This window comes from Hirundo rustica, chromosome 9 (genome assembly GCF_015227805.2).
Source record: "Hirundo rustica isolate bHirRus1 chromosome 9, bHirRus1.pri.v3, whole genome shotgun sequence".
In the NCBI taxonomy this organism is placed as follows: Eukaryota; Metazoa; Chordata; class Aves; order Passeriformes; family Hirundinidae; genus Hirundo; species Hirundo rustica.
In genome coordinates this window covers 18257226-18272844 of record NC_053458.1, presented here as the reverse complement: position 1 = coordinate 18272844, position 15619 = coordinate 18257226, and the positions used below count along the sequence as shown (strand labels likewise).

At 35.9% G+C, this 15619-nt stretch overlaps 1 protein-coding gene across 7 annotated transcripts in view; it reads left to right on the top strand.

Annotated features, from left to right (window-relative positions):
• The window catches only part of DPYD (dihydropyrimidine dehydrogenase), a 350974-nt gene that overhangs the window by 114187 nt on the left and 221168 nt on the right, over positions 1 to 15619 (top strand). For all 7 annotated transcript variants that reach the window (XM_040073309.1, XM_040073306.2, XM_040073310.1 and 4 more), the window contains 2 exons: positions 2497 to 2658; positions 11753 to 11949. In XM_040073309.1, the coding sequence (XP_039929243.1) occupies positions 2497 to 2658; positions 11753 to 11949 (359 nt within the window). The remainder of the gene's footprint in view (positions 1 to 2496; positions 2659 to 11752; positions 11950 to 15619) is intronic.

Below are 15619 nucleotides of genomic sequence, written 5' to 3'. Positions count from 1 at the left end.
AATGCACTTCATTTTCATTGAACCAGAGTTGAAGATAATAAATACAATGATCCTGGACAATACAGGAAGGAAAACTATAGGTCTAATATGTGTGAAACATAAAAGAGAACAAAAGTTCATTGAAAATCATTTTGGTTTTGTGTTAGTGAAAATAATTTGTAATTATTCCTTTAGAATAGAAGAAAAGAGTGGCTAGATGTAATTGCCTGAGGAGCAGGCATCTAGTGCCACTTAAGATGCTGCAGAGTGTCTGGGTGGTCTCATTGCTGCTTCAGAAAGATGTGGGTCTCCTGCATTGACTGTCACCTCTGCTGTCTGCAAATTTGTGTCGGTGACATCTCCAGTATAACTGGGCTTCTGTAACTTGCTGCCAAATTGATCTTGCAGTGTCTTTACAGGTTTTTTTAAGTATCCCTAACAATATCTCTGATATCAAAACAGTATAATTAATCTGGAAGAGCAGAACTGTTTGCTAATACGTACAATTCCAGTTTAACTAATACGCTTTTGCATTGGAATAAATCAGAATTGGGGATAATAAAATGTCTTACTACTCACCACAGGGGAAGTGACTGAAGGTTCTTCAGAACAGTTGTATGAAGGGGTTGCCTGTTCAGCCAGGATTAGAATTGCAATGGGGATTAATTGTGTCTGTGGAAATCCCATGAAAGTACCTAGGCAGCATGTGTGTTTCCAGGTGATGGACAAAGGCTTGTGGTGTGCAGTAGGACCAGCAGCTGTAAGCAAGGAGTCCAGTTACGTTTGCAAATACATTTCTTGAATGTTGGCGTTTTCTTGGTAATCTTTGTATATGTCTGAATGATCTGGTTTAACTTTAGAGAATTGCGTGCTTAGTCTAATAATATGCCTGTAGTGAATTTGAATCTCCCAAAGCAATTTCTTGTTACCCATTTTGGTTAAATTTTCAGTTCTTGACACTGCTCTTTTTATTCCTAAGTGGATTCTTACTTTATGTGGTAAAGTACTTGCTTTGAATAAACACTTCTGTGTGCATTAACCTTCTTGACAGAAAGTCCCAGGCATTGCACGGGGTCTGCTATGACCAAGTACTTCCCAGTGCTTGAACAACTTCTCTCTGTTCTGGGTCAGCTGTCCTGGGACAGGATACTTGTGAAGGTGCTTATTACAAAAACCAGTTTCCTACTGGTGATGGTTACTGAAGACTGCAGTGTGGAGGAGGAAGGAGACACACTGTTTTTCAGCCTCTCAGTTACTTCTAGTGTGGAGAAAGCTGAAATGAGATCTCAACAATAATTTCTCACTAAAGAAACTATTTTATAACCTCAGCCATGTGCTGGTTCTAATGGGTACTGTATTCTGGTCTTAAAAGGTAACTCTAAATTTAACCCATCTTCATGGCCCTCCCTTGTTGTGAGTTCTTGAGGGAGTGGGAAAAGTGGTTAAATGAAGGAAGAACTGCACTCTACTATTAAGTACACTTCTATACTGACAATGCATAATAAAATACAGTATGTAAAAAGTTTGCTTTAATTACAGTAGGATGTTGTTAACATAGGTGCAGAACTGCCATCAGTAGTTCTCTCCCTTCTAATGATGCTTCAGGTCGCTCCTGGCATTTACTCTGATTCTTCCTCTTAAGACAATTATCCAGCTGAAAAAACCACCAGAGGTTTTCTCATGGCCTCAGATACTGGGAACTTGCTAATGTCCATTCCTTGGAGTTTATTATGGAAAGAATTCTTGCTAGTTCTCATGTATCTGGTGACTATTCCTTTTCTGAAGTCCACTGAATATTGAGAATTTTTGAAGGTGTGAATTGTAGGTAACATCTTTAATCAGTTCCCTGGTTTATGATTTAAGGAAACAGGAGAATAAGTGTTTGCCCTGATCAGTATGTATTGAGAAAAAAGAGTTCAAAAAATAATTCAGTAGTGCAATACCTGCAGGTGGCTACATGGAAAGTCTTCTCATCATGTGTATGGGAAAACTGGCACTACTGCTCTGGTGTGAAGGACAGGAATATCCACAGAGATGGTGTGCACAGATGTGTAAAATAAGCTTTTCATTCCTGTGTTGTAAAGAACTGGTAATGTAAGTGGCACTTTCTGGTCATACCTGTAACAAGGATTGCAACTCAGCTACTGCCCAATTGACCTAGAAATGGAGAGAATATTTTCAAGTACAAAATGCAGCAATTGTAGTTTTTGAGGGTAGATTTGTTGAGCTACTAAAAATCCTACAACCATTTCAGCCTGAACATGCTTTTAACCATTTTGCAAGCTAAAAAGCAAAAGTTTACCTTTGAATAATCCACACTTTTTGTTGACCTTCTTCTCAGTGTCTTTGATGGAATTTTGCATAACACATTAGGACATTTAAGTACTGCCAGTGTTATTTAACATATATATATATATATTATTCTGTTACAAAATTCTCTCTTGAAGGTTTGAATTTTTGCTTCATTGGTATGTGACAGTCATTTTTATTTCTTCTTCCTTTCTCTTTTTCCCTCAGAACTACTATGGAGCTGCCAAAATGATTCTTTCTGACAATCCACTCGGCCTGACATGTGGAATGGTGTGTCCAACATCAGATCTCTGTGTTGGTGGCTGCAATTTGTATGCCTCTGAGGAAGGACCAATTAATATTGGTGGATTGCAGCAGTTTGCTACTGAGGTATGTAGGACTTGAAAATGTCTTAAATTCTTTTATGTACTATTGAATATTGCTTGTGGTTGCCTTTGTTAATGATTTTATTTTTTTAAAGTTAATACTAATAAAATAAAAGCATAGAAAGCTATGATTATTATCCTTTTTCTTACAGCGCATTCAAATGCTTAGAAATGCGTTCATAATGCAGTAAATTATAGGAACATAAGGAATATTATTTGTGAACAAGATGGTTCTTTAGACATACTGGTAGTTGAGACAATTTGTTTTATAATGAAAGACTTATCTCAGGTGAAATTGTGGATGTTACTCAAGTAGGCTGCTTGGGGGAAAAGATCAAGTGCAGATGTGTCTGTAAGTGCATGTTAAGAAGATGTAGAACTGTTCTGGGTGTAGAGTAGATTCTATAGCAAAATTAATGTGTGTTTATTTGCTTTGAGACAAAGGATAAGCTTCAGATGATTTGTTTCTTTTTATTGTCCTGTTTTTCCAAACCTAAGTAAATACATAGTTTGAGATTGACCTACAATATATGTCCATGTGTATCTATTTATATAGGTACAGATTCACAGCATGGATGTGTAAATTTACTAGTTCATGAAGGTAGGTGCAAAATGAAGCTACTGAAGCAAAGGTTGTTACTTGCTGCTTCATGTTAGAAATTCTTTGCATGGGTTTTTGTTGAGCTTCTTGTGCATATCTTGTGATTATATAGTTTCAATGCTCCAATTTCCATCTGAAGAAATACTACTCATTTGTTAACTTCTTTTGAGGGCATGGAGGATTTTTACCTAACTCAAGGTCTCAGATGGTACCTCATGTGATCCATCTGAAGTAACATTGGGTAAAAATTATTACTTTGGCCTCTGTAAAAGTGAGGGAGTTGTGGCTATATTAGAAACAGCACATTCGTGTGTTAAGATTGCGCATTTCTATACAGTCCTTAGCTAATGTGCATGTCCTTATTCCATATCACGAGCCATTTGGTTGATCTTATTTACAAACACGCAATGAAGCTCCAGTCAACTTTGCAAAACCTGGGAAAAAACTAACTTTGTAGGACAAACCAAAATAGAAATGCAAATCAATCTTAAAGTAAAAGATGATGTCCACAAGACCAGTATTTTCCTCAGGTGTCGTGCTTAGACTTCACACCTTCTTCTCAATGGCTGTGGGTCATGATTTGATGAGCAAATATTGGTATCTGCTGCTGCTGTTCTCCTTTTATCTGTTTGTATTCTTCTCTCCAGGAGAGATGAAAATCTTCTGGAGCACCTGATAAACTTTTCTGCTAGCTGTTGCTGAATCTTCTCTCCTCTCTGTCATTTAAGTAGTTATCAACTTCATTTTTCTTGAGATTTGAATATGCAAGTGTAAGAATCCAAAGTTCTCATTTACAGGATGAGACTAGAGACCCTGAACTGTGTTAGTTCTATGTGTATGTTGAATAGTTGGTTTTATCAGACAAAACCCACTTTTACTAGCTTTTCTTCTACTGGCCTTTATTCTGTATATATAAAAAGCTAGTATTTGTTGCTAAGCAGAAGACTTTTTTTTTTTTCCCCTTAACCCCCCCCCACAAAACCAAAGAAAAAAACCCCAAACCAACTGACCGAACAAAAAAGATGAAACAGTTGTCAAGTAGATCATAAATACAATGGTGAAATATTGCTGTTTAGGAACCAAATGCAAGTAATATCTGTTATAATTTGATTTGTGTCTTCTTTTAGCCCTTATCCTATGATTAATAGAGAGGAATTATGGCTTGAGAGATAATGCTAAATATCTGCCGTTTTTCTTCAAAATTCTTTAGAAATTTATTAAAAAAACTCAGTGCTAGCATGATGATTGATATGAAAACTGCAGAGGATGAATAGTTTTCAGTGTTTCAAGTTTGTTTAAAATCATATTAATATCAGGAGCTCTAACAGAATAAAATTATTATATAATTCTATATGGCACTCCAACAAAAAGATTATTTAAAATTTTTTTATCTTTAATGTTTTCATAGTATCTATATTTCTATACATCTAATTTATAAAAAATGTTAAAGATTGTAAAAAAAATTGTTAATAACCTCTGGGTTTACTGCTGTTTAACAGAATTTGTATGTATTGTAGCACTCTTAATTAGGCAGTCACTTTTGCAATTAGTACTTTTTTACTTTTCAGTTGAATTTTACTGCAAGTAGGTGTAGTTGAAAAAATATAATGGCATAAGTGCTTCCAAGCAACAATCATTATAAAAATATAGATTATAATATTGAAGAAAATTGTAAAGTACTACTGTGCATACAAGAATTGGCCCAGATAGTGTGTTCACAGCTCTACCTGTACAAGTAACTTAGCAAATTATGTAATTTAGGCATGCAACATGTGTTAGTCTTAATGAGAGCTGCACGGTGAATCTCATGCATGGTGTAATATTTGTCCCACAGGGGCTTATTTACTGAAAATGCATTGTGCATGAAGCCAGTTTTAGGGGTTTTTTTTTCCCTTGGAATTAGTCTGAGGATCATACACTTGATGCATTATGAGAGTGAGCAATAATAAAAGAGCACAACTGCTAGCTGAGATAATAGATAAAATTGCAGTAAAGCAGCAATGTGGATTTAAAATGGAAAATATATGGGTGTGACGTGTGCCTGTGTGTGCTTCTGAACAATGACTGATCATCTGTTCATACTGCAGATAGAGCTCCATAATTGTAAAATATTTGTCTTGCATACGGTAGAACAGTAAAAAGAATGGCACTTTATGCCACCTGCATTTTCCTTCTGCCCTTTCATATAGTTTTGCAACTATGTTTGGCTCGTTCTCAAAGTGAATTGTATTCCAGTCTGAGAAAATGTGAATTTTGACAATTAAATGTTTAAGTGGAAAAAAGGAAATGTCCGTTTCTATTTGTGATGTAGAATGTGTATACTAGGATGCAGTTACCATGGTAACTGTTGCATCTAGAGAATAACATGGAGTAAATCTCACTATTATAAATGACAAGTGTCAAGCTCAGGTTACACCTGCTACTGCACAGGTCAAAATTATATTAATGTCTTTATCTGTCTCCTTTGCCCAAGTACTTCAGAATCAGGAAACATCTATTTTTTGATCACAAGTTCAGTGAAAATGTACTGAGATTGCAGCAACAATACATCTAAGCATGAGGTATATGGCTGTCAGTTCCAAAATGAACTAAAATCACTGGTTACTCAAATACAAGTTTGCAACCTTGTGGTAAAAAGGAAGCAAGGTCTATTACCTTATCTTCTGTACTATTAGTAAGAAACCCTCAAATTATTACATTTTGGGATAGAGTTTATTGAATCTAAAGGTTCTCTTCTGTTTCTGTTTATTCATTCTGAATGATACAGCACAAGCTAAATAGAAAATGTATTATTTTAATCTCTGCCTACTAGATAAAAACACTAGATCATTTAGTGCTGTGGCTCTTGTGCCAGCTACAGTTCTGGTGATTTGTTCCTGTTTGCAGATACATTCTGACTGCTCCTGCAGCAGAAAGAAATTGGAAAAGGAAATATGATATGTGTTTTTCTGAAAAGAGGGATTGTATGAGCTCACCTGCTGCTCACCTAGGGACACCTCAGCAGAGTACCTGTGCTGGAAGGAGTGTTCTGGTGAGGGACCTTGAGTGCTGAACCTCCCCTCTGCCCCAGCCCCTCACAGTCAAGGAAGAAAAGTCTTTCCTGAGGGATTGCCATGGAGTGGCACACTGTCCCCTTGGGCTTAGTGTTCCTCTTTGAGTTGCAAATTGATGGCTCTGGTCAGTCTGTAGTGTAGCTGTCAGGAGAGGGTGGTTCTCATGGGGCTGCAGTGGGATGGCCTTGCAATACCAGGCTGGGCATCATCATGGGCACGGGTACATGAGCTTCATCTGCAAGAGGAGTGTTGTTCTGGGGGGCTAAGACAGCAGGACAAATAGAAAAAGCCCTTTATTTGTCAGTAATAATTTTAATACATCTTTAAGTATTATTATCTCTTAAGTCATATTGAAATCCATGATAATAATAATATATAAAATTTCAGGCTTGTTTGAAGGGGATGGTGTGGCTTTCTACAGTAGTTCAGGGGATGAATCTGGGGAATTCTGATTTCTCTGGCCAATGCTGAAATATTTTCTGATACTTTGGCAAGTTATACAGACTTCTCTACAGCTTGTTTTACGGATGTTAAAGATTTTTTTTTGTTTTTTTAAGGCATTTGCATGAATATTGCTAAGTCCATTTAATGATGGAATTCATGAAACGTTGCAATTTGGACTCTGCAATGTCCTAGATCCATGGCGTATCATAGGACTACATTAATGGAGGTTTAAAAAGTCTTTAATAAGATGTTTTAGGCCCTAATTTTGTAAGCACTCACCTATCTACATAAAATTTTGAAGTATTGCAACTTTAGCTCTTAAATTTTGGAGGGAAGATCAAGAAGGTTTCATAACTAGCACATGTCTTGGGAAAAAACACTTCATGTAACATCCAATGCTATCCTCTGCAGTTAAATGGAATTAATTGGGTGATCATGTAATTTGACAACTTCAAGAAGATTACTGTGCATGCAATTTGCTTTATTTTGCAATAAAATATGTGCAGAACATGATTTTCTTCTTTAATTATTCAACTGCCCCATATTAATGTAAACCAGCCTACAGATAAATATCCATGGAAACCAGTGGGAAAGTGTGGAACTAATCAAACCAGTTCCTAAATGTTCCTGATTTCATTGCCTGTATTTTACTGTCTGTGCACTAGTAAAATGTGATAACAATTCAGTGTATACTGAATTTCACACTAAAACTAATCCCAGCTAGATTCTAATGTCTATGTCAGTAGCTGTTTGGTATCTCATTGCCTTACTGAAGGATGTTTAACTGTAAACCCTACTGATAAACTTATTTCTAGAGCCTTTGAAGCATGGAACCAAGTATTATATCTGAAGAATATAAAAGATTTAGTTATCAAGTCAAAACTTATATTACTAAAAGGTTAAATTGTCCTTCTGTTTGTCCTTCTGAAATTGTCCTTCTGTGTATACTTGAATATACAAAGTATATTTTGATAGGCTCGATTTGTTTTTTTCACATTTTAACACTGAGATTAAACTTTCAATCTACATACTGTTTTATTTAATACATTGTCATAGTCCAGAAGTATTTTTAAGCAACCATGGAATAAAAGAATGGCTTGTGTTGGAAGGGAGCTTAAAGATCATCTAGTTCCAACTCCCCTGCCATGGGCAAGGGCATTTTACAGAAGACCAGGTTGCTCAAAGCCATCCAACCTGGCCTTGAACGCTGCCAGGGATCATGGAATCATTAAGGTTGGAAGAGATCTCCAAGACCATCAAGTCCAATCTTTGGCCAAACAACACCTTGTCAACTAAACCGTAGCTCTAAGTGCCCCATTGATTGAAATTAGGTATTTATTTTAAATTGTATAAAATTTGAGGTAAAAATTCTGAATATTTGTTCTAGCCTGTTTTAATGGTTTAAAGTGTTTAAGACTCATTTAAGTCATGCTTACTATGCCATAAGATTATTTTCATCTGACTAGCAAAATGCATTTCTCTGAGTCACATGCTACTCTTTTTTGAATTTCACATCTTTTCATCAAAACACGCTGATACAAGAGTGGTGCAGTAAAGAAAAGAGCCAGAATTTTATTACATGAGGCTAACAATGCTCTTTTCCCTATCTGCATGCTGAAAAGGAGCTAAAATGAGTTGCCTAAAACTCTCCAGGAAGTTTAAACTGGCATCAGTTGCTCAGCAATTGAAACCACTGTAGTTGCTCAAGTGGGACATGTTGTGGAACCCGAGTACAAACTCACATTACGTGTTATTTTTATATATTTTGGAATTACACTCTTCATTAAATGTTTTGGAACATGAACCATCCCCTTCACAGTGAAAGGATGCTTTTTTTACAACAGAGAATACAACAGTTAGATTTCATAATATAGAGAACCTGCAGAGACCATTGAGCAAGTCCGCTCTCACCTTTACACAATGAAGTGATGCAAATAAAAGAACTATAATATGTTACAAATGTATGAATCAAGAGAGAATTTTTTCAGTTGCTGGAACTTAGCAGAATAGATTGGCTGTTTTGGTTTGATTGAATTGGAGCTCACCTGTGGGCTGTCTCCATGTTTTATAAGCTGGGATATCCTGTTGGAGGACCCTAATGGACATGAGGCATAAGAAGTGGACAGAATCAATGTGGGTTTAATTTGAATAGGTCCCAGACAGTGAAGTAATGATAATGGTGTCGTATTTGATAAAACATTGAAGAATAAATGCCTAATGTTATTAATGTCTATTGTTAGTCTATCTAATACAATCTGACTGTGTATGAAAGAAAGGCAGACATAAGGATGATGACTGAGGCTTTTTACTGGGAGACTCTGCTTTAAAATTCATCATTTGGTCTAATTTTCCTGAATGGGTCTTGGTTAAAAAGCCCTGCAAAACAAAGCTGAAACTCTGTCTAAAACCAAACAAGAAAGGAATCATGTTTTTGAAGGAAAAGTGGAAAGAAGGGTGACAGTATTAAATTTTACCTGCATCCTGAGCATAGTCAGAAGAGATTAGAAGCAGAAGGACAGTTGAATATAATGTGGCACTGAGCACTTGCTTGCAGGGTACTCATCTCTGGCCACCAAAGGATTTATACATAGGAATTTGGTGATATTTAATTATGTGACTTGCAGGATCAGGAAACTTCACCATGAGGTGAGTAAAAACCCTTTGAAATGCATTAAAGCAGTTTGCTATTTTCACACAGTTACCCTGCCAGCCTTAATATGCAAAACTGCCACTGAATTCCAGATGGCAAGATACTGCCACACAAGCTGGCTGTGCTGCATAAAGACAGTTTTACCCTGTTTGCAAATAGGCAGAATTAGAGTTGACCATTCAGCCTGAACTCCTAGGATTTTCTGCATGAATGCTTGGTTTCTGAAGCTTAACACTGCACCACAGTAGTGTGGAACTTCAGTGTAACATTTATTTGATGGGTATGACTATTCAATAACCCATATAAAATAGTTATGTTAACAATAAAGTAAATTTAGTAGTAAATTTGTTAAGCATATGCATATTCAGAGTGTTCAATATAGACATTAAATATTCAAGTTATATAATTTTTGTTACTGAATAGCATTCTTGAAGCTACATGAGACTAATGAAAATTTGGTATAATTCAAGCAGTTTTTTATGAATATAACAAAGCAGACATTTTAGAAATATCATTGCATTTTGGTTATCATAGTCTAGTTTCACAGTACAATATGAGCTTTTCAGCCTGTGAAATCCATTAATAACCACATTAAACTTTCCCATATTGTATGAATTGTCAGGTTTAAATGAATCTTTCTTTAAAACAATTATCTGTCTCTTGCTTCATGCAGTTTGTTAAACCGCTGTGTCAATTTACAAAGACTGGGGGAGTTTGACAGAGAAATTTTAGAGGGAAGGAACTAATCATTGGTTTACCTAGCATGAGTGCTCAAGTGCACATGAAGAAAATTAACATTGATTCGAAATATAAATGAAAAATTCTAATCATGAATGGAATTGCCAAAGTTTAACTTGAAAACCCTTTACTTCTTGAGTTCTAAGGAAAGTAAAATCTATTGGTAAGTTTCTAAATAGTTTAAATATGATATTTATTAAGACAAGTAACAGTGTATGTATTTTAGAGGTCTAGTTAGTATTTAGGGAACCCAGCTCTGCATTGAAGTGAGTGGGGAACAGTGTAGTCTACTGGTAGCTTTTGAGATGCTGCATTGATGGTGTTTGTGATATGCTGAGAATCCCCATGCAATGCACTCTGGAATTCTTTTGTCTGCTACAATTATGTACTGCTTGGGTTAAACATTTTTTCCCCTAATTCCTAAAGTAAAAAGATGTACCTGTGCTTTTCCATGCTACTAATGTTTAGTAGCTTCTGAGGCTGTATGTCTTACTGCTATTCTTTTTGCTTTTGTAGATCATACAAGATAGAGACTCAATTCCTTTCCCTACAATTTATATAAGTGCAGAGGAGAGTGAAGTCTAGCTTGGGAATGCAGGATATCTCTGCCTTCACCTCTTAGCTGTATACATGAGTAAAGAACTGATTCAATGCAAATCTGAAAAACTGTGACATTACAACCATGTTAGCAGCCCATTGTGTTGGGTTCTGTAGAAAAGCACAGCAGTGGGCAGAGATTTCTCCAAAGTATTTTTAATAGTCACGATGGATTGGAGCAGATCGTCACCATTATGCAGGTGAATGAATAATTGGGGTGTAGGGAGAACAGTCTAACTTTCAGGTATGTCTACAGCTTTTGGAAACCAAATTAAAAAGTAGACAACAAATTAAATAAGATAGATAAGAAACTTAAATAATGTCCTATTATAATAATTATCTAAGAGCAGACATCTAAACCATGGGTCACCAGTGAAAATACAGCACTGAAGACTAAGCGTGGTTCCTAAACCACATTTCAAATCCACCTAAAGTTTGTCACCTACCACCTTTGAAATTCAACCTATAAGTGATTTTTCCGGAATCGTGCAGGTTGTCTCTTGAAGAAGCAAAGCCCCTTTACTGGCACCATAATCCGTTGCACTACTTGCGGAGGTACTTTTCTACTATAAGAATAATTTGTTTTCAGGGAAATTTTTGGCATTGCAGAGAGTCTCTGCCATCTGGCTGACTTTGCATTCTTATTCTGTTACTGGTAGTCTGGCTCTGTCTTCTCTGTAAAATTTACAGTAGTGAAAAATGTGACTTCAGAGATTTTTAAGACAAAAAGACCCATAGAAGAACCAAACCCTGCAAATACAACATCCCTCACAAATGCACATATCATGTCATTTGGAAGCCTCTATAATGTTATGAATTTGCTCTATTCTATCTGTGTGACAGATATGTCACTGTGACAGTACTATGTGTACTACTACTGCTACAATATGTATAGTGCTAGCTATGTACTACATAGCTAGTGATGGTACTAGCAGAAGCTTCCATCATGTCAGCCATAATAAAATTTAAGGAGAGTATGTAAAGTATTTAACCTGTTGATTGTGTTGCTTTTCAGGTTTTCAAAGCCATGAATATTCCTCAGATCAGAAACCCTTCCTTACCTCCTCTAGAAGATATGCCTGAAGCATACCAGGTGAAGATAGCTCTTCTTGGTGCAGGACCTGCAAGTTTAAGTTGTGCTTCCTTTTTGGCTCGACTGGGCTATTCAAACATCACCATATTTGAAAAGCAGGAGTACCTTGGGGGCTTAAGGTAATAAAACAATAACAAGGCACTGTTTCCAATTATTGTAGAAAGCATAGCGAAAACTATTGTACGCGCATAGTTTATATGTGATCCCTTGACTCATAGCAAAGGAAGAGAATAGAAGATTTCAGAGCTGTAGAAGTAACTTTTTATTTAAATAATTGATCATTCATGTTAAAAGAGGTATAGTTACAAACAAGCTTTAACTGAAAATCTGGTGGCTCTCTCCTATATTCTCGTCATATGGCCTGTTAAATTCTAGGGTGCAATTGTTATTATCAAATTAACATATTAGAAAATTGTGTCAGTAACCATTTTCCCTTATCCAAAACTCTTAAAGCAAGATGAAGTACCTGTAGCCCTAGTGAAAGAATGTTTAAAGTGCTTTATACAGATACTAATTTCACTGAGAGTTTTAGGTTTAGAATGCTTCCCTGGACTACCTTGTGCAAATGAAGGTGACAGTGGCAATTGTGGATGCAGCTTTAGCAGATCATACCATATGGATGAAATAACCCCCCTGCAAACTTCAAAAAGTTAGAAGTACATAAAGGAAGATTTGTTTGCAGTTTTCTTGTATGGTAAACTCTTGGCTAGTATTTGCATGTTGTCAGTCCTCTACACTAGAAAATTCATTTTTGCCACTGCAGTAAAAGCTGTGGTAAAATCTAGTAGGTTTGTTGGAATCGCTGTGTATAAGATAATTCAGACACTGACTAGTGAATACCAAGCCATTCAAAATCAAAATTAAATTCTACAATGTAAAATGTGCAAGAATACAAAATGCATTCACACAACGTGTTTAAAAAATAAATTTAAAATGTAATGAAATAGAGGAAGAAGGGTGATGCACTTGCATTTCTTAATGCAGCATTACTGAGATCAATAGAGTTGACATGGTTAATTAATTTGATCCATAATGTCAAATAATGTCATAATGTCAAATACTTACTCAGTGCTCTGCAAGAAAGAGAGTAATTTCTGGAGAAGTTGAACTGTTTGCTTGCATTTTTCCTTGTGAAGTTCAGAATTATTCTACCTAATTACCAAGGTGTTTCTCCATAGGCATTTAACTGTGAAGCTGTTTGACTTGAACTAGCTACCATAGAGGATTGCAGATTTAGTATGTGAAATACCTGTTTACCCGTTTAGTAGCACATTAGCATAAATACCAGATTAAAATCAGGTTTTTTAGTTTAATATAGTCAGAGCTAATAAGAGGTTTTTAAGAAAAAGACTCTTTTTGGCAACAGGTTGGACTCAGGCTGGGCTTGGCCATCCAGTGCATGACTTCCTGCATCTGCTTCAGTGCTGTAGTACAGTGCTACAGTTGCGTAGTATGTGCTTGTGTATTTGAAGCAGTGTGATCTTAATTTCTTCATGGTTTAACTTGAATTTAAAATCATGTTTTGCCTATTGTTTCTCCTAATGCAAAAAGCCTTACACAGAGTTTTGCCTGTTTTTTAAATATCCTTAATGGTCAAGAAGTGTATTTTAAACTGTATTTCTTTCTTTTGAGTTTTAACATGTATCAATCAAGGTCAAATTTTACTTCCATTCACTGCAGAATTGCTCATGTGTGGTTTAAGGGCATCAATTCCTTTTGTCTTTATTTTAATCTTGAAACAGAAGCAGGGCTGGACTGTGGCAGCAGTCATCCATTATTGCATTTCTAAGTCTTTGCAGCACATCTTTTAACAAATTTCGGTTATTGATGGTTATGTTTTCAGGGCTTCATAAACTATTGAAAATTGCTAAGAAGACCAAATCAATCTTGTATTTGGAATCAGATGTTTATAATGGTGGTGTTTGTGCCTTTTTGAAGTTTTTTCCAATTGTTTTTAATTAGTATGTTTCTTGCATCATAGATAATTTTCATAATATTGTGACACTAGAAAGATGTCTAGTGATTGCAGCTCCTGTGGTGGGATTTTTAAATATAACGTAAATCTGTGCCTCTCTGAACGTGTCTGGATTTTTCATATTTATGGGCAGGTTTTCCTACATTTCACCAGTTATAAAATTTATACTTTATAGTAGACTAGGCATGGGCACACCATGCTCTTGCTTAGAGACCATGAGCAAGCTTTTGCTCCTATCTGTGCCACTGCTTTACAATGTACCAAAATACTTCTCTCAGTAGGTCAGAGAGTTGTCCCTTGAGCAACAGTAATTCGAGGTCGCTGAAAACCAGCAAGCACCGGTCCAAGCACCTCTGGCTTGGGTCAAATTTGAGGTTGATGTGAATTTGTGGGACACTTTGCATTGACTGCATCCATCCTCCATCTCTGCCCCATTTTCTTTTCTCCCTCTGTCTCTCCATTGCAGAGACCATCGGCTGCTGCTGAAAGAAATTGCATCACAATTATTGATGTATAGTTGACTTTCATAAAATGACTCTTTTCACAGTTAATGTATGTGCATGTGTGTATACCTCACAGCTTAAAAGTAAGTGTTTAATAATAGCTAAAAAAAGTGTTTACGAATTCTATGTAACACAACCAGTGTTGTTCTGGGAGCATGTTGTGGAAATGACGGGCCTCATAGGTGGCCTAGAAAATAGAACTTTCCTTTTTTTGATTAGATTTCTTTATTGAATGTCTGTTGCAGAATCATATTGATACATTAGTTTCTGCCTCAGACACCTTTATTTAGCATGACTTATGAAAGTTGTATTGACACATTCATTATACCTGATATTTACAACACTTCTCATTGCACACTGGTCAAGAAAGGTGTAAAAAGGGCAGTATCAGAAATAAGGAGGAGCACTAGTTTCTTATCAGTATAAATAAAGTTGATACAGCTTAAAAGAAATAAAAACTCTTCTGGCCTGTCCAAGTTAGATGCTAAAGATGGTGTGGTCAATATCAATATGTAAAATAAGCTGCAGTGAATCTCCTGTGCCTGTGCTTTGTTATGGATATTACAGATTCATTAATTTGAAAACAGACCGTTTGAAGCTTAGAAGTGTCTGGGGAGAAGCCTTTACTTTTCTGCATATTTATGTTTTTACCTTCATTGAACAAATGTATCTGAAATATAGCTTTACTGTTAATCTGTAACATGTTTTACAGTAGGAATTTTGAACTGGCACATATAGATGCCATTTCACTGGAGATAAATATATATGTATTATATCTGTATCAGTAGATACAAACAGTTTTCCCCTTCTGTGATTCTGGGAACTTGAAGATGTCATTCCTAGTCTTCTTCAGGAGGAAAAAAATGCCAGTTAATAAACATTAAGTCAAAAACCAGACATGAAGTCAACAGTTGATAAAGTGTTTGTCCATCCGGAAGTATCATTATAAATTTATGAAGTAGAAATGGAGGTACAGTTTTAAATACCATAGCTCAAAATAGCACATGTAACACTTTTTAAAAATTGCATGGGAAATTTGATACTCTCTTACTGGATAGCTTGATGTAAGATTGCTATGTGACATTGCTTTCAGTAGCTATGAGGTATTTTTTTAAATGTGTATCTAAAATCTAATGTTACATATTTTGGTGAATAAAAGGAATGGAGGTGAAATTCTTTAGAACTCAAATATAACATATGTTAAATAGTCGTCTACAAGAGTGGGCAGTGCTGTCCTCAAGGTACTGCCTTCCTGGACTATATTTTTAGCATTGGATGAATAATGCCTTTTTTGACACTCTAACAATTAAA